This window comes from Oncorhynchus tshawytscha, linkage group LG04 (genome assembly GCF_018296145.1).
Source record: "Oncorhynchus tshawytscha isolate Ot180627B linkage group LG04, Otsh_v2.0, whole genome shotgun sequence".
Taxonomy (NCBI): Eukaryota; Metazoa; Chordata; class Actinopteri; order Salmoniformes; family Salmonidae; genus Oncorhynchus; species Oncorhynchus tshawytscha.
Genome location: NC_056432.1, coordinates 35,973,446 through 35,993,208, shown reverse-complemented (window position 1 = coordinate 35,993,208; position 19,763 = coordinate 35,973,446). Strand labels below are relative to the sequence as shown.

General features: G+C 47.9%; 1 protein-coding gene across 8 annotated transcripts in view; it reads right to left on the bottom strand.

The window, feature by feature from the left end:
• The window catches only part of LOC112248640 (ARVCF delta catenin family member), a 240,150-nt gene that overhangs the window by 90,485 nt on the left and 129,902 nt on the right, over window positions 1-19,763 (bottom strand). Inside the window, exon 1 of one of the 8 annotated variants that reach the window (XM_024417830.2) lies at window positions 12,131-12,704. The exons of the other annotated variants lie outside the window; for them this stretch is intronic. Within the exon in view, the coding sequence (XP_024273598.1) occupies window positions 12,131-12,151 (21 nt within the window). The 5' untranslated portion in view covers window positions 12,152-12,704. Of the gene's footprint in view, window positions 1-12,130; window positions 12,705-19,763 lie in introns of those variants that run through there. 8 annotated transcript variants of the gene reach the window in all.

Genomic DNA, 19,763 nt, shown 5'->3' with positions numbered 1-19,763 from the left:
GCCAATAGCAAATAAACAAAACCTATATCTTCACTAACTTAAAGCGGAAAACTGAGCTGTAAATTTTGCTCAAAGGTAATAAGAATCACACCAAGACCACCACCACAACAAGACGCTTCAACAACACGTCCTCAGGGTGAGTACCGCATTAGTTTGTTGGATTACTGCTACATCTAATCCCATGGTACTGACTGAACAATCCATTTCTATGCTTGGGCATCCATGTACAAATCATTTCTCTGCCACGATAACAGCAGATTCCAATAGTTATAGCGGAGATCACAGAGACAAAGAGCTGAAACAGTACCGTGAGGCCAGCTAATGTCCGTTAGCCTTGAACCATCAGCAGCCATTTAGTAAGTCATTCAAGGACTTCCTTCCCAACACCGCAGCAGCGCCGCTACACTAGGCCGCTAAACTGTTTTACTCTCAGGAGACCAATCACATCATTGATAGCAGCGAGACAAACTCAGACATGCTCTCCATTTTACATCGACATTCTGAGGAGGAGGGCTTCCAAGTCCTTCCAGTCCCCCTCCCCCCTTTTCCCTACAAGACAGCGCTACAGGAGCCAGATCTGCAGCATCAACACCGCGTGCCAGACCCAGACCCACGTGGTGTGCAGCAGAAGCACAGGTTGATATTGTCTGCCGAAAAGAAAAAAAACAACGCCTCCAAATTCCTCCCATGTTGTGGAGATTAGGGAACACTTCAGTGGAATTCCAAGCCCCATATGGCTACAGGGTGCTCAAATCTCTCACATTACTGAGAGGCTGCTGCCTGCACGCTGCCAGCATGTCTATAGTTCCCGTTCCAAACCCACAGGAGAAGAAAACACAGGCCGACAGGGGGATTCCTAACAGTATGCAGGAACAGAGTAAGGACACCACATAGCACTGGTTGGGCAGCGGATGTTTGAAGCCTTCTTCATTGGCATACCCTTAAGCACAACCATCCAATAGAAGCATCCAGACATACGACTGAGCAAAGAGAAGGAGCGCGTCACATAAATCACACGACTCATTTGAGGTATTAAACTCCTAGTGCTGTTCTAGTCCCCCGTCAACTCTCAACAGATTTACCCGAAGAAGAAAAAAATACGTTAGTCAGCCCTGGATTATTTTATTAGAATAAAAGGTCATCCCTGAATTGAAACCAGAGAGTTCTGAAGTAAAAGCAGTGACCTCACCCAGTAAATATGACTCTATAGCATCTCCTTGAGCTCTAAGCTCCAGCACAGACTGGTATCACTTACAGTATACTGAGCTTTCCTCATTCGAGTGGAAAACGGCATCAAAACGTATAATGTTGACGACATTCCGGAGGCGACCACCAAAAAAAAAAAATGCTTCCCCATTTATCAAACCAGGGAAATTAGTCTGTGTAAGTGTTTGGAATCACGACCTGTCACATCGATTCATCCTGCTTCTTCAGAGAGCTAGGCTGAGGCGGGGCACGCACAGCAGACGTTCGGACATGAAACGTCCTGGAGAGCAGATACGAGGGTTTGATCTCAGAGCTGAAAAGGCCATTAAAGAGATCGGTTCCTTCACAGCACAGCACCCTCCTGTCACAAAAACACAGAACCGCTCGGAGAAAACGCAGAGGACTGTTGCGTCATCAAGGCTGCTCCTACTCATTTCAACTGCGGAGGATATCCCAGCAGCCAGAGTCTCAACCATGGGACTCCTGCCCATTAGATAAACACAATCCCAAATATGGCTCTTTGATGGAAGAAACGTGCATCACAAGAGTGTTCGCCTGCCCGATATGAGACGAATGTTCTCCGTAGAGTCAGATGAAGACGAATCATTCTGATAAAACGCCACACGAAGGCAAAATGTTGTGTACGTCAATGTCATAAGAGATGCGACGCTTGGTCAAGAAGAAACACATGCTCCGATGGTAGAGCAAGAGAAAGGAGAAGACGCATAAGAAATATATATATATATATATATATATATATATCAAAAGCCACAATATAAGCCAAAACAAATTTAACTCATGGGACTCACTGTGTCATGCTATAAGAGGTAAGGGTAGAGCTATCCGGGGAGGTGTGCAACCAGCCAAGTATCCTGATGGTAAAGCCCTACTCTGGAGGAGAATCCCAGCCTGTGGAACAGCAGCTTCTCCCCTCAGTGTGAGAACGAGAGCTAGCCTATACTGGAGCTGTAGCGAGATGACCCACTTCAGATCCACAACAAGCTGTCCCCTGTGCTGCTGTTCGCGCAGCTCGCTGTGTCTACAACACACACGTAGATAGATATCCACTAATACACACTCATGTACTGACACACGCACACATATATACACATTCCATGTGCATCTGAGCACACAAATTACACAATGCATACACACGCCATACTTTGCACAACAAACATTATCGTAAACATCTATAGAATCCATGGCTTGCTACATCCCATCTCCCAGGTTTTGGCTCAGCCCTGAAGGTGTTGTCTGCAGTAGTATTGTCGGGTGGATCATCTGCTGCAACCTATTTCCACAATTCCCCTCCCAAGGAGGCAACCCGGAACAGTATACCCCAGTTCACATGGGTGAAAAACCCCTGTGAAGTGCCCCGCACACAGATTGGCAGGTTACGCACCCCCCCCTTAAACCCTCTCCATCCGTTACCTTGCAAAACATTTAGGATGAGGGCACTCACCACTGTATAGAGCTTCTCAATACAAACTAGGGGGCTGTGGAATCAAAAAGAGAGGCACATTGTGTGCTGGGAAAAAAGCGACAGACACACACGGCCGGACAGAGAGAGCGACACACACACGGCCGGACAGAGAGAGCGACACACACACACACGGCCGGACAGAGAGAGCGACAGACACACAAGGCCGGACAGAGCTGGCATGACCTAGCCCTGCAGACTGTATGCTTGCACAGGCCCAGCTATAATTTGAGGCTGCATCTTGGGGAGCCCAGTTCCATTTGTGAGCGAGTGCCCATGGCGCACTGTCTCACAGGTGTCCAATGCCTTGTTCTGACCACGGACATATAGCCACTCTGTGAGTAAGTCATTTCCACACCACAAAATGGTGGGTGGACAAGCGCTTTTCTTTGAAAACTTCCCGTCTAAGTTGGTTGGTCTCATCTCTGGAGTTCTGACGATTTTTGAGGAGTAGTGTAAATAACTAAATAGATCTATCTAGCTGTTCTACTTTGGTTTTATGGAGAAGGGGGCATGAGACATTTGTAGAGTGAGGCATGAGTCTGGAAATAACGGCGCACAACATCCAGTACGACAAACAAAAACACTTCCACAGAGACGCACAGACTATACAGTAGCTCAATGTCGCCCCCATTTCAAAAGTATGCACTTGAACAAGTCTCTTTAATGTCTCTAGACAAAGATACGATGAGAAATCATCTTCTCATTACACAGTAGACAGAATAGATCCAGCCAAAACTGGGTGTTTCCTATGCCCTTCATTAGTGCTAGAGAGGCCATTATTATCCTGTTAGGCTTTAACATGAGTGACGTGAGAACATGAGAGCGAGATTCTACTCCCGTCTCCCGTGACTCCTGGCCGGATGGTTAATGACACTAATACCATTCACAAGAGGGCATTCATACGCGTCCTGTCCTTCTCCAGACCTGTTCCACTCCAGACCATGTCCAGGAGACCACCAGCCTCAATTAACTCCCAATGGCCTTTAAGAGACGTGGCGCGTGAGGGGCTGCAGAGGAGAGATGGTAGAGAGAGAAATAGCGGGGCAAAGAAAGGGAGACTTGAAAAAGTGAGGAAGAAAGGAAGAGAGCTGGGGAGAGGTGATGGCAGAGTTTGAATGCTTGGAAGCCAGACTGAGGAATGTTAGCTGGCTGCTCGGTGACCCCCTAACACTCCCAGCAGGCCGGAGAAACAGTGAAGTGGTGGAGGAGCACACACACACACACAACAGCTCACTTCCCACTCCTTCACAGACAGGAACAAACCCCCAGATGGGACAGGGAGGGGCTTGCCGGGATGAAAAGTGAGTCTTATTGGATTAAAGCGTCTCTTAACTATACTGAAGTGTGATGGAAAGAATCTGGGGAAACTCTAGGTGGTCTGTATCAACAAGCTTTGTTTGCTTAACTTTGAGGACCTTAGCTGGGTTTATTGCGTGCGAACTCGTCGACACGTCCACATTTTGGAGGGAAAGGCGCCTTTTGTCCGGCCCCTGACCCGCCAAATGGACCGAGGGCCTCCCTATAGTCTCAGCATGTCAGTTGGTAACCCACGGCAACTCAGAGCAGCATCAGCCATAGGGAAATAAATACAGGCTCAGACTGTAGTGACGGCGGCAGCCAAAAGCTCCAGCTACGAAAATATAAGCTGTGATTTGTCAAAACAGGGATGTTGTTTCAGCACAGATAAAATGGGAATATCTGTCTTCTAATACATATTTTCTCCCACTCAGTCAAAGGGGTACAGACTGAGCACAGACATTGCAGTTGCCAGACATGAAAGTACTTGAAGCTATTTTGGTCAATACGGAACAATACCGTGATTCACTTGTAGAACAACAATGAGTGCCCCTTTTAAGAAGTTGGCTCTAACGGAGGTCTTACTGACAGACATAACAAAGGCCATGAGTGGGCCGACATCTCCCACAGTCTCTAAACAACCCAGCCTGGGCCGGGGTGGTATTAACTTACGCGCCGCCACCTGTTCTGTTTATCCCTTCACTTCAGCAGACAGACCTGTCTGTGGCTGGCACAGTACCAGCGCCACCACTAACTGCACCATGCTCCACTTCCCATTCCATTACAGATTTCAAACAAATGTAAAAACATGGAAGGTGGAATGCTGAACTAAGGGAGGTGGCGGCATTTACTGCAGCTGAACCAGGAATCATCCACCCGGCAGCCATTACAGAGCAAAGCATGCAAGTCTGCCTTCATTAAACTCAATACATCCCTTGAGGAATGTGTGACTGGCGCGCCGCTCCATTGTTTTGCCGGGGGCCCTCTGGGCACGGGCCGCGCCCATATCAAGAGAAGATAAGGAGATGAGTAAAAATGCAGTGCCATCACACGTAATGACATATGACAGCTGGCCCGGAATCTGGCTGACTCTATAGTTAGGACTGTAGGAACCATTGTAATGTATCCGTATGCTAAAGAAATGACAAAAAACGAACAAAAACAAAATCAATCTTTCTCCCTTTTATGGGTTTATAAGGCAGTTCTTCGCTGGCCGACTGAGGCTGAACTCTTGCCACTAATTAATTAGCATGTGTTTGTGCCGACTGAACGGTGGAAGTGGCTGGGGCGGCTGGCTGGAAGGCTGAAGGGGAGAGGGGGTCTGGGGAGACTGACTCTGTGGCCTCCCCTCATCTCTCCGTCTCTCGCTCGCCCTCCGACTCTCTGGACCTCTGCCACCAGTAACGGGCCTCATTGTCTGGGTCTAAAGGGGAGTGAGGTTTCCAACAGCCTTCTAATGAACCATCGGAACCAATCAACACATCTCAACTGCCTCTCTGTTCGGTCTGGAAGTGGCAAAAAAAAACGTCCACATTCCAACATAATGACCAGACAGGCCAACGTTACAAAACCAACCGCTGCAATCTACGGTTTGAGTTCGTCCATCAAGACAGTTTGAGTGTTGGTGCCAACGATGGACGTTACAAAACCCTTTCAGGCTGGTGACTGGGACTGAGTAATAGCCTGAAGACAGTCGGGCTGCTGTGATCATTCCAAACACTACCTACTTAAACACAGAAATGAGTAGAGAGCCCTCCCTTGCTCACCCGATGCTGTGCTCCACCACATGGCTGTGCTAATCTGGAGTGCCTGGCCAGGCGTACAGAGCCCCGCTAAGGAGCTGTCAGAGGGGAGCATTAAATCCCAGAAGACAGCAACCAGAAGACAGATGGCATGATGGAGGGATGGATCGATGGGCCGTACCCGCCCCTCTACTCACTACCTTCCTTCGGGAGCCGTCATCACAGACAGAGGCAGGAAGTGCATCGCACGGATCATCCAAAAATTCCAGACGAAACATGATCCCAAGCAGAGCTTCTTCTTCTCTAGTTCTGGTCTGGTCCCAAACCTCAGGGGGCATGTTGTATGTGGTGGTTAGTGCTTGAGGGGGGGAGCTGGGGGTAAGCATTTGTCCTCATGTTTCTGGTTGAAGGGAGCCGTATGAGGACTTTGACCTCCCCCCTCAGGGACCCTCTCAAAAGGTCCCCAGCTGCAGGAGAGGGGGGATTCTATAGGGCCTATAAATAACTGTCCAAGAAGCCACAGTTCTTTTCAAAAAGGCAATACTTTAACAGATCGGGGGAGTATGAGGAAGTAGTAGGTTAGTCATGCAGAGGGAGGAACAGAACGGGAAGGGGGTAAACTTCTACTTAATCTCGGAATCGATCGCTGTGGTCAATGGCAACGCTAATGTGCTCCTCAGGACAAGTGGCACACATCACGTCAATCTATCAATCCCCTGTTAATCCCATATAGGCTACCTCGGGATATGTTTGTCTTTTCAGGGTCCCTCTGATGCACTTGAAGATTGGCTTTTTCCTAGGCGGGACATTCATTCCTTACTCTCAATGTTTTCTTGAGTTCGAGTACTGGGCTACGAAAGTGGTGCATTGAGGAAAATCTAGAATTCAGCATGACGTCAATGAGCGTCGGATTCTTCTGACCGTACAACGATGCATCACCATCACGACCGTAGCTCCCCACGACGAGGAGTAAACACTGGCTTGTGTCCCAACTGGCCCCCTAGCCCTATTCACTTCATTGAGTCCTGGTCAAAAGTAGTGCACCGAGGGAAGTTCACTATATAGGAATTAGGGTGCCATTTGGTTTGCACCCACTGCCTTTCCCTGGGCGAGAGAGCGATGGGGAGGGGGGGGGGGGCTAATGAAACAAGGTAAACACAGGACTCTGGCTACCAAACTCCTGCAGCCTGCTTGTGTCATTAATCACAGAACTCAGGGTTGAGGTCCTCATCCACTCCGGTAGCAATGGCTCTGCCCAAAAACTGTCACATATGCACCTTTTCCCTCACCCCACATAGACCAATTACACACACACACAGAAACGTTTAATCTTTTCTTTTTCAGCCTCTGCCTAGGGGTGCAGATAGAGTTGGGGAAATGGTATGTAAAGAGAACTTAACAGCAATCGAGGCCCAATAATCCAGTCTCGTCACCTATCAAAGAAGAGACAAGGAGCTCCCCGTCTTCACCCTCCTCACATCTCTCTCCACTCCCTCCCCTGGCTGGTGTCTACAGGACAGATGTAGGCTATGATGGGGCCTCGATCTGCCTGCCCACTCCCTGCCTGCTGTGGTTGTATATTCTGGGGATTGTTGCGCTGTTATCTGCCAGATCTAAAACAAGTCTGTCGCAGGCAGGGATCCAACAGGACAGAGAGATCGAGCCAGCCTGCCGGGTAGAGAAAGGAATGGAGGAAGACTCTCAATTCCCCGAAACACACACATACACACTCACACAGTGTTTATGGTGTTGGAGGCAAGGAGATTATAGGAGGAACTTACTACTCTCATTCCCACAGAAACAGGGCTAGCCTTATCCCCAGAGCAGGAACGCACTAAGTATATAACCACTGCAGGGGACACAATGGCTGCTCCTCAGTCACTCCCCTTCAGTAATGTGTGTGTGTGTGTGTGTAAGCTGACTCAGTCTCTGTGGCCTCATCTTAATGATTTATTTCACAGTCAAAGAGAGAAAGAAACAACACGTTCAATCACCCAGTGCCCATTGACAAGCCATTGGAGGTTGCAGGCTTAGCTTTTCAAAGTGTAACCGACAAAACACAGTGCAATGTGTAATGTAGGCTTTGCATGAATGTATGCGCACATACAGCGCGCGCACACAGTGTTGAACAGGCCCTGCTCTAGTCTGGTGGATGGAAAACAGACAGATAATAAGGCAAACGAACAATCTCATTCATGCGCTGCATCTTTTATCTGCCGACACTGTTTATTCCCAAACACAAGACGGATATGAAAGGATCCATCTACAGGCCTGTCATTGCTCACCTTTTTAATTCCGTCAACCAATGACAAAAGCTTGGCAGCTGCCGGCCAGGAGAAGCAGGGGCCGGCAGGGAGAAGCAGGGGCCGGCAGGGAGAAGCAGGGGCCGGCAGGGAGAAGCAGGGGCCGGCAGGGAGAAGCAGGGGCCGGCAGGGAGAAGCAGGGGCCGGCAGGGAGAAGCAGGGGCCGGCAGGGAGAAATAGGGGCCGTACAAGTCCGCATCCTAAATTGCACCCTATTCACTACTTTTGACCAGGCCCCAAAGAGACAATATATGTCAGGGGAGTCCGTAAGCGAGAGAGTGAGTGGGGTAGTAAGTGAGCGAGTGAGCGAGGCCAGGCATGGCTTATATCGGTCACCTCAGCCTGCCAAATGGGTTATGAGAGTGCAGCCGAGGCCTCTGTGGCACCCCCCTGGGTATGGTGAGAAGCGCATGGCATGTCCCCCTGACCCACCTGCAACATCACAGGACACTCCAGATACCTGATGGCCAGGCCAGCAGCATGTTAATTCTAAATGCCTGTACAGAAAGGGGAGTGTGGGAAGGGGGTCAGCTGTTCCCTTAAGTCCAGCTCCGGTTACCCAGCCCTGACACCCACTCAACCCAGGCCAAGTAGGTAGGCGGGTTGGTTGGAGGGGTGGAGGGATGGGGAGAAGTTTATGTCATATGGGTTGTGCGATAAGAGGTGTGGGAGGGGTTTGGGTAACATGGGCAGTATGGGGGGGGCGCGCACCAGGCCATGCCACCTGGAAGGAGTCAGAGGAATCTCCAAGCCTCACCTTTCCCTCCCAAACTTCCCCATCCTGCTAGAACAGCACTTATGACCAAACAACATCCCTGGGCATCTTCCATCTCCACCAGCCATTCACTGTTCGCACATTTGGGTCACTGATATTTTGTGGCGGAACAATGGCGCTCCTCACGCTCTACATGTCTTCAAATCCTGATCTGTAGGTTGGAAGAGAACAGAGGAGCGCAGCCTTCCACCAGAGGCAGCCTGAGCAGACAGACAGACAGAGGAATGGAAATCAATAGAGGGATGGTTGGTTTTAATTTAACACAGGAACCAAACAGAGTCTGAGGAGGGAAGTCTTTGTTAATACATGTGAAACCCCCATAAGCTGCCTGAGACAGACAGTCCACAACACTTAATACCAGACACTACGTCTCTGGCTGAATTCTAGATTAATTATTTTTTGTCACTCCGGCGGTTTCTCCTCACTCAGCCATTGACAGGAAAAAAAAGTCTGGTTTATGTTCCAAATAGCACCCTATTCCCTTTATAGTGCACTACTTTTGACCAGGGCACATAGAGCACTGGTCAAAAGAAGTGTACTATAAGGGGTATAGGACGCCATTTGAAACACACAGTGAGATTCTGCAACTATAGACCTCAGAGGAAGATAATTACTATTGGCTTTTCTGAATATTTTCCTTTTCCTTCACTGTGAAATCTCCCATTCTCCACCAGGGTGAGACGTAACGACTGTACAAGCAACACAGGCTATTCCAAGCGAGGGAGCAACCCTTTGGTCTGCAGAGAACTTTTAAATAAGGCAAGTTTAAATATAACTCCGCATGGTCAGACCGACCAAGTCCTCAGTAGTAATTGAGGGCTGAGGGAGTAATCTTCACCGGGATTCATTTAACATAAGCCCTGCTGCAGTTACTGCTGCTTTAAGACGGGTTCAGGGCACGGGAACATCTGTGCAGTAGTACTCTACTGTCTACTCCCCATGCCTGCCCTCTGCCCTGTGATCTACAGCCGGTGTAGCCTGACCAGACCATCACAGAACTATACTTCATCAACGTATAGAAATAGACTCTGCGATACCAGATCCCCACAGGGTACATCACAGCTGAAGCTCAGGGATGGGTGTGGAGGTCAGGGGTTACAGAGACCTTCAACCGCTTGCCCTTAAAAAAGGCAGACATCCCTTAAACACCATAACAAAAACAACACTGACCCCTGGGTAACCCATCCATTTAGGGCCTGGGGAAGGGGTGTATGTGACAGGGACAACCACCCCTTCAGCAGGTGTTCTTCTCCCTGAGGATTTTGAAGTCGGAAGGATAGAAAAGGTCAGAGGTGGATCATGATGCCAGCGCACCCTTAAGCATGACAGGCATCTCTGACGGCAACAGAGGTCAGGGACACGCAGCATTCCGCACATCTACACACCATTTTAGGACCGCTCCCTAGAAGAGGTCACACGTTGGTGACACTAGGGTGTCACGGATGAGTAAGCCCCTGTAAGATCACTGGAAACACACAGTATAGAAACACGGGAGTCAAAAAAGGTGAAACGAACACAAGGTCAGAAAGAAAATAAAATCATCATCATTTTGGCTCCAACCCGTTATCAAGCATCAGCCATCCACAGGGCAGCCGTTCAGCCATCCACAGGGCAGCCGTTCAGCCATCCACAGGGCAGCCGTTCAGCCATCCACAGGGCAGCCGTTCAGCCATCCACAGGGCAGCCGTTCAGCCATCCACAGGGCAGCCGTTCAGCCATCCACAGGGCAGCCGTTCAGCCATCCACAGGGCAGCCGTTAGCCATCCAGGGCATTATCCACAGGGCAAATTATCACAGCAAAGTGGAAAGTTGACAGAATGTTTCTCTCCGCCAGGCCAGGTTTTAAATGTTTTCTTTTAACTCCACCCTCTACCCCATCCCAATATGTACATGGCTCTGGGAGGAGAGGAGCTGACTATGAGTAGTTGACTTCATTCAAAGCTAGCCTTCCTCTCATTGAATCTCAATCTAGTATTTTTATCAAGCCTGGAAGAGAAAATCGCATTCTCACAGCGTAGGACACACGTTCAAATAATATATTATAGAACACCAACAAAGGCACTAAAAATCACACTAACAAAAGCACATTCCTCTGGTAACGGAGCCAACAAAATGGCTAGAGACTATCGGCATTGGAGGATTGGGGTCAGTTCCATTTGAATTCAGCAAACAAGCCAAATTCCAAATTGTCCTCATTGAAAAGCATTGACATTTCCATATACTTCCTGAATTGACTGGAATTGAAAAGGAATTGACCCCAACCCTGCTGCATTGACCCTTGTAATTTTATTTTTGCACAGAGTAAGCACACTCATGGGACTCTACACAACTCACAGGACTCTACACACTCACAGGACTCTACACACTCACAGGACTCTACACACTCACAGGACTCTACACACTCACAGGACTCTACACACCCACACTTCATTTGCTTCCACATTCCTACTGACTTTACACACAATCATCATATACGCTGCTGCTACTCTGTTTATCACACATCCTGGTGCTTAGTAACCATACCCCAGTCTCCCTGCACATTGTAAATATGGTATTGGCACTGACCCTGGAACGAACCCTGTATATACACTGTAGCTTACTTCTTATTTCTCGTGTGTTTTGTTGTCATTTATTTTATAGTTCTATTGATATTGATTGCTGCATTGTTGGGAAAGAACTCGCAAGAAAGGCATTTCACTGTATTCCTGCACGTGGCAACAAAAAGTAACTTGAAATGAAGCCTTATTGTGAAAACCAAAAGGCTGAAATAGTTGTCCTCTCCCGACCACAGCTTCAGTTGGCCTTTACAGGGGGGTTAGAAATCCAGTCTTGGGGGTCACCCTGCCTCTGACAACCAATCGTCACAGAGAAACTTCCACCGCTCACCCCAAATGTGATCCAAGACATCACATAGGGCTACTGCGTGTCATCAATGGAAGACGATATGTGGATCATCTGGGAATCAGAATGTTACTGACAGACTGGAAGTCTGTGGCAACGTGGGTGGGTCACTCATATATCATACTGATGACTGCTCACCAGACAGAAGACCCGTCTATAGATATCGGTCTGCGCTTCTCAGAATGCACTACAGCCTACAAATAGTGTAAATAAATAGTTAATTATGTAGGATGAGCAAGAGAAGAACCCGGTAGGGAGTAGAGACTAGTACACACACAGAGATGGACATGCTCCTCATGAAGGACAAGAATGCAAGAAAGTGATTATTGCCAGCTACTGAAGATATTTTTTAGGAAGCGGATGTATCATTAGAGCGAGAGAGCGAGAGAGACAGACAGATTGATTGGGTAACCACAGTACTAACCTGTTTCACTTCAGCAGGCATTGTTCAAATCCCTTTCTTAAACCTCGAAGAAAGCAAAGAAATTTCCTTCTTTCCAAAAAAGTTCTCTCCTCGCTTGTCCCTTGTTCCTTATTGGCGTGAGTTAACCCGTGAGCGCAGACGCAGCTCAGAGGAAGGCAGCCATCCTTTCCCCACGCTGTTGCTCGCTGACACACACGCTCGCACACTCCCCCCTCCCTCTCTCACACACTCCAAATCCGCTCAGAGGGGGAGAAAAAAAAAGCTTAGTCTTTCCTCTGCTCAGCAGAGACGCTGAAATGTTCAGGACAGTAGACTACAGCCACTCTGGACAAACCAAAGAGACTAAAAAGTCCCCTTTGCCTCTGACGAGTCAGACTACTGTAAAGGACGGGAAGAAACAAAACAGCACAACAGTTACCCAGAGAGAGGAACAAAACCCTGAGTTTCAGAGAAAATGGTGAAGGAGGAGGGGTGCTGGTGAATAGAATAGTTTCCAGACAGGCAGCAGTTGCCCTGTGTTCTGAGTGTAGCAGCTTCCACACTCTGCTCTCCCTCTGACTCCGACTCTCGCTCACTCCCTCCCTCTTGCAGCATCTATGCAAACGAGGGTCCTGACAGGGGGAGTGGGAAGTGGGAGGAGGAGGGGCAGGGGGCTGAGACAGACAGACACAGCTGGAGCACACACACAGAGAGCCCTGCTCTGACACCACGCCATCGACCAGAGGAGAAAAGGAGAAAGAGGGATATCAGAGTTTGGCCCCCAAAAAGAGGGCATGTTTCTACACACATTATCAACCCCCACTCTCACCCTTCCACTCCACGCCTTTCTCTCCAAACTCCTTATGTTTCCTTCACTTCATATGAGGGGGGGAAAAACCGCCTGCGTGAAAGAATTCAGCTATAATATGTTGACCCACTATGAGGAAGAAAGCTCACCTAAATCACGTAAATGTACTTGGCGCAGACTCAGACAGGAGCTCAAGCAAAGCAACTTTGTGAAGACTTGACTACACTTTGGGGAAAGAAAACCCAACAGAAAAACATACCGAAATCCTCAGGAAAAGGGAAATGGCTGAGGTTTGCATTCCCCAAGCTGCATAGCATTATATTAGTTCACTTCTCTATGATGAACTCCTGAGCTAGTCTAAAAGAGAGATGGTTTTACATCAAACCTCCGTCTGCACCACCATGCCCCAGCATTTATAATCTTCAAATAACACACTTCATTATTTACCCGACAACATACCCTTCATAATATTTCCATAGAACCCGTGGCACTGTGTTAGGCGCACCGCAACACTGAGCTATACATTTTTGCGTCGCAGGTAATCAAACCCACTTAGTTATTTTATTGTCTGTCTGTCAGTATTAGGCTGGGGAACATATGGAGAAAGGGTTCAAGCACAGAAAACATGCCTCACACTGACAGACAGACACCTCAGATGAAGCTGCATCTGGTAAAATCGTGTTCTTCTTCCCTCAAGATGTCAGAGAAAGAGGAATAAAAAGGGAGAGAGGCAGAAAGAGAGAGAGAGGGAGAGAGGCAGAAAGAGAGAGGCAAAAAGAGAGAGAGGGAGAGAGGCAAAAAGAGAGAGAGGGAGAGAGGCAAAAAGAGAGAGAGGGAGAGGGGCAAAAAGAGAGAGAGGGAGAGGCAGAAAGAGAGAGAGGGAGAGGCAGAAAGAGAGAGAGGGAGAGAGGGCAAAGAGAGAGAGGGAGAGGCAGAAAGAGAGAGAGGGAGAGGCAGAAAGAGAGAGAGGGAGAGGCAGAAAGAGAGAGAGGGAGAGGCAGAAAGAGAGAGAGGGAGAGAGGCAGAAAGAGAGAGAGGGAGAGAGGCAGAAAGAGAGAGAGGGAGAGAGGCAGAAAGAGAGAGAGGGAGAGAGGCAGAAAGAGAGAGAGGGAGAGGCAGAAAGAGAGAGAGGGAGAGGCAGAAAGAGAGAGAGGGAGAGGCAGAAAGAGAGAGAGGGAGAGGCAGAAAGAGAGAGAGGGAGAGGCAGAAAGAGAGAGAGGGAGAGGCAGAAAGAGAGAGGGAGAGGCAGAAAGAGAGAGAGGGAGAGGCAGAAAGAGAGAGAGGGAGAGGCAAAAGAGAGAGAGGGAGAGGCAAAAAGAGAGAGAGGGAGAGGCAAAAAGAGAGAGAGGGAGAGGGCAGAAAGAGAGAGGGAGAGGGCAGAAAGAGAGAGAGGGAGAGGCAGAAAGAGAGAGGGAGAGGCAGAAAGAGAGAGAGGGAGAGGCAGAAAGAGAGAGAGGGAGAGGCAGAAAGAGAGAGAGGGAGAGGCAGAAAGAGAGAGAGAGGGAGAAGCAGAAAGAGAGAGAGGGAGAGGCAGAAAGAGAGAGAGAGGGAGAAGCAGAGGAAGGTACACCTATAGCTTATCTCTTGGCAGTAGTACTGTAGACAACTTTATTAATGACCTCAACCCTGAGTCTCTCAGAGCATTCACAGTCACCCCTATCAGATAACAGCAAAATCACAGTCTACCGTATTTGAACAGAGCAATCCTCAATCATGAAGCATCAAAGCCGAAGGAACTGAATAATATTTAGAAATGCTGTAGATGGAAGGAATAGTGTGTGGAAATTGTTGGATCCTGTGTTTTACATTATAGCCATTACCATATATATGATTGAATATTATCTGCTGTTGGCTTGTGTGGATGTATGTATGTGTTATGCAACATAGCTGACTTGAAACATTGTTAACAGTTTCAGGGCCATGGGCCTTTCTCATGATGGAAAAATACAGAAGATGGGACCTGTGCAATGAGTTGGGGGGGCACATTCAAAGCGTGGGGTTGCAGAACAAGCGGTCTTTTGTTAGATAACAGGAGCCAGGTGTGAGATAACGGTATCGAGCATGAGCACATGGATGTTCTTCACAGCAATAGTTACATCTATCAACAGAAGCGCCAAGAGGCGGGGACCCACCTCAGCGCCTGCAATAGGCTGATCAAGTTTAAACCACGCCCAGCCTCGACTGTGATAGGCCAACAGACGGGTTGGAACTGTCTATCACAGTATAGAAGAATACTATTTACATACATCTTGTCAGTTCTCTGTTCTGCCCTGCGTGGTATTACAGTGAGCCCGTATATACGAAAGTTGCATTTGCCATTTATTACTTAGTTAATAAAAAATATATAGTATACAATCGGTGACTCATTGTTATATTTATCCTGATACCAGATTCAAATTTACGCAACCCTAACAGATGGTGACCACCGACGTGATCTGGTAAAGGACATCGCTGGACATTGGTGTGCCAGCCAATTGGCCAGTACTGTCGTCGGACGGTGTGTCTCACAAATCCTGACCGGTCAACTAAAAAAGGTAAGCAGACACCTGTTGTGAAAAACTAAAGTTCTGCACATTGGAGTTATCCAAATTCAGTTTTGTGAGACACCTGTTTGATGTAAGTTACTAAATTTAAACTATGATGTGTGAGATTGGAAAATAGTTGAGAAAGTAATATCTCCATTGGCAACTGCAATTTTATTATTGATCAACAATACTTAATGATGCATTGTGTATGGGATGTACTAGTATGCCTGGCTGGTAGCTGGTAACAGAGAACACTTACTACATGTATGAATGGTGGGTAACGAGTGACCACCAAAGTGTGACTGGATAGTCTGGGACTACATGTACGAGTGGTGGGTAACGAGTGACCACCAAAGTGTGACTGGATAGTCTGGGACTACATGTACGAGTGGTGGGTAACGAGTGACCACCAAAGTGCGATTGGATAGTCTGGGACTACATGTATGATTCATTCTAGTTGATTATAAAAGTGTGACTGGATAGTCTGGGACTACATGTATGAGTGGTGGGTAACGAGTGACCACCAAAGTGTGACTGGATAGTCTGGGACTACATGTACGAGTGGTGGGTAACGAGTGACCACCAAAGTGTGACTGGATAGTCTGGGACTACATGTATGAGTGGTGGGTAACGAGTGACCACCAAAGTGCGATTGGATAGTCTGGGACTACATGTATGCGTGGTGGGTAACAGTGACCACCAAAGTGCGATGGATAGTCTGGGACTACATGTATGAGTGGTGGGTAACGAGTGACCACCAAAGTGTGACTGGATAGTCTGGGACTACATGTACGAGTGGTGGGTAACCCACCAAAGTGTGACTGGATAGTCTGGGACTACATGTACGAGTGGTGGGTAACGAGTGACCACCAAAGTGCGATTGGATAGTCTGGGACTACATGTATGAGTGGTGGGTAACGGTGACCACCAAAGTGCGATGGATAGTCTGGGACTACATGTATGAGTGGTGGGTAACAGTGACCACCAAAGTGTGACTGGATAGTCTGGGACTACAAAGTGACCACCAAAGTGCGATTGGATAGTCTGGGACTACATGTATGAGTGGTGGGTAACGAGTGACCACCAAAGTGTGACTGGATAGTCTGGGACTACATGTATGAGTGGTGGGTAACGAGTGACCACCAAAGTGTGACTGGATAGTCTGGGACTACATGTACGAGTGGTGGGTAACGAGTGACCACCAAAGTGTGACTGGATAGTCTGGGACTACATGTACGAGTGGTGGGTAACGAGTGACCACCAAAGTGCGATTGGAAAGCCATATGATGCGAATGTGATGTACTAGGCAGGGCCAAGTGTGAATGACGGATAATTAAATTGATTACTTGGACTTGAGACCGATTTAGCCTTAAGGAGAGGGTCTCTCTAAGGTCCTAACAAAGCATAGGTGTGTGTGAAGTACATCGGGTAGTAAAGTCGGCGCACTGACTACCAAGTTTGAATGAGACATTAAGTTGTTCTAGAAACGTGATCCGGTCGACACGTTAGTCATATGGGGTGATTGTATTTTTTATTTTGTACATTTGGTATTGAAGTAAAGGTGATAATCCGGGGGACACTAGACTACTTAATACCCTAGGGGACCCACAGTGCATAATTGAGTTCTTACTTTAGACCTAATTGGGGGCCGATTTAGCCGTAAGGAAAGGGTACCACTTGGGTTTGAGTAAAGGCATAGGTTGTTGACAGTATTGTAGTGTACATAAAATGTCATTGGAAATAGAAAAGGTGTTGAAAATGCTGAAGTCCACTCTAGAAGTGAATGAAGGCAGAGAGGGTAAGGAGTGGAAGAGACTGGGTAAGAAGCTGTACAGAGAATGATAGAAGGCGGGGCCATTGCGTCTCCTACTGGTCTGCTTACTGCGGTGAATGAAGATTTGTGTGTGTATGGTGTAAATTGAAGCTTACTGGCGTGAATGAAGATTTGTGAGACTCAAATTGTGTGCATGAAATAGGCTTGATATTCAGTCGGGGACTAATATCGGTATGAATGAGGTCGGGGACAAACAATTAGGCAACAACAAATTCAATTCCTTTCAGACAACTTCCTGGACAAAACATTCCACTGTAATAGTGAAGGAGTAAACTTAGCAGTAGAAAACCTAAACAGTATATTTCACCTCTCAGCTTCCCTATCAAATCAAAAAATGTCAAACAAAAAACCCAAAGAAAATTAACAATGATAAATGGTTTGATGAAAAATGCAAAAACCTAAGAAAGAAATCGAGAAACCTATCCAACCAAAAACAGATACCCAGAAAACCTGTGTCTATGCCTTCACTACAGTGAATCACTAAAACAACACATAAATAAACTACATGAAAAGAACAGCACATCAGAAATCAGCTCAATGCAATTGAAGAATCCATTGACTAAACACTTCCTTTCCTCAGTGAAAACAAATAGGCTTTTTACCAAATTACCGTACGACAGACCACACATGCACCCTGCACACCCTAACTGACTGACAAACAAACCAAAACAAAGGCACAGTCTTCTCATGCGTTGTTGATTGTTAAAAAAAAAAAGCATTTGACTCAATTTGGCATGAGGGTCTGCTTTACAAATTGATAACAAACATTATTAAATACATGTACACAAACAACAACTGTGTGGTTAAAATAGGCAAAAACACACATTTCTTTCCACAGTTCGTCAGACCTGGGCCCTGACAGTAAATCTCAGTAATACAAAAATAATGATGTTCCAAAAAAGGTTGTCGCCAGGACCACAAATAAAAATGTAATCTAGACACCCTTGCCCTAGAGTACACAAAAAAACGATACATACCTCGGCCTAAACATCAGCACCACAGGTAACTTCCACAAAGCTGTGAACGAGCTAAGAGGCAAGGCAAGAGGGGCCTTTAATGCCATCAAAAGGAACATAAAATTTGACATAGCATTTAAGATGTGGTAAAAAAAATAATTAAAGAACCAATTGCCCTTTATGGTTGTGAGGTCTGGGGTCCGCTCATCAACCAAGAATTCACAAAAATGGGACAAACAGCAAATAGAGACTCTGCACGCAGAATTCTGCAAAAATATCATTGTGTGCAACGTAAAACACCAAATGCATGCAGAGCAGAATTAGGCCGATACCCACTAATCAAAATCCAGAAAAGAGCCGTTAAATTCTACAACCACCTAAAAGGGAAGTGATTCCTAAACCTTCCATAACAAAGCAGTCACCCACAGAGAGATGAACCTGGAGAAGAGTCCCCTAAGCCAGCTGGTCCTGGGGCTCTGTTCACAAACATAAACAAACCCCACAGAGCCCCAGGACAGCAACACAATTAGACCCAACCAAATCATGAGAAAACAAAAAGATAATTACTTGACACGTTGGAAAGAATTCACAAAAAAACTGAATAAACTATAACGCCCATTCTCCCCATTATACTTTACTTCATTTATTTAAATCTGTTAAATGAGTGAAATTAGTTTTGGTATAGTTTAGGTTCAGTTTCAAAGCAATAATCATCCAGATAATCAGCAGGCCCTACTGTCGGGAGAAGGAGTGAGCGGGCCCTACTGTCGGGAGAAGGAGTGAGCGGGCCCTACTGTCGGGAGAAGGAAGGAGTGAGCGGGCCCTACTGTCGGGAGAAGGAGTGAGCGGGCCCTACTGTCGGGAGAAGGAGTGTCGGGAGAAGGAGTGAGCGGGCCCTACTGTCGGGAGAAGGAGTGAGCGGGCCCTACTGTCGGGAGAAGGAGTGGGAGGAGGAGGGCCCCTACTGTCGGGAGAAGGAGCCCTGTCGGGAGGAGGAGGGCCCCTACTGTCGGGAGAAGTCGGGAGGAGGAGTGAGCGGGCCCTACTGTCGGGAGAGGAGTGAGGACCTACTGTGGGAGGAGGAGTGAAGGCCCTACTGTCGGGGGAGGAGACTGTCGGGAGGGAGTGAGCGGGCCCTACTGTCGGGAGAAGGAGTGAGCGGGCCCTACTGTCGGGAGGAGTGAGCGGGCCCTAGGGGAGTGAGCGGGCCCTACTGTCGGGAGGGAGGCGTGTCGGGAGAAGGAGTGAGCGGGCCCTACTGTCGGGAGGGAGTGAGGCGTGAGAAGCGGGCCCTACTGTCGGGAGGAGGCGTGAAGCGGGCCCTACTGTCGGGAGGAGGCGTGAGCGGGCCCTACTGTCGGGAGGAGGCGTGAAGCTGGCACTACTGTCGGGAGGAGCTGGCCCTACTGTCGGGAGGAGGGCCCTACTGTCGGGAGGAGGAGGAGGGCCCTACTGTCGGGAGGAGGAGTGAAGCGGGACCTACTGTCGGGAGGAGGAGTGAAGCGGGACCTACTGTTGGGAGGAGGAGTGA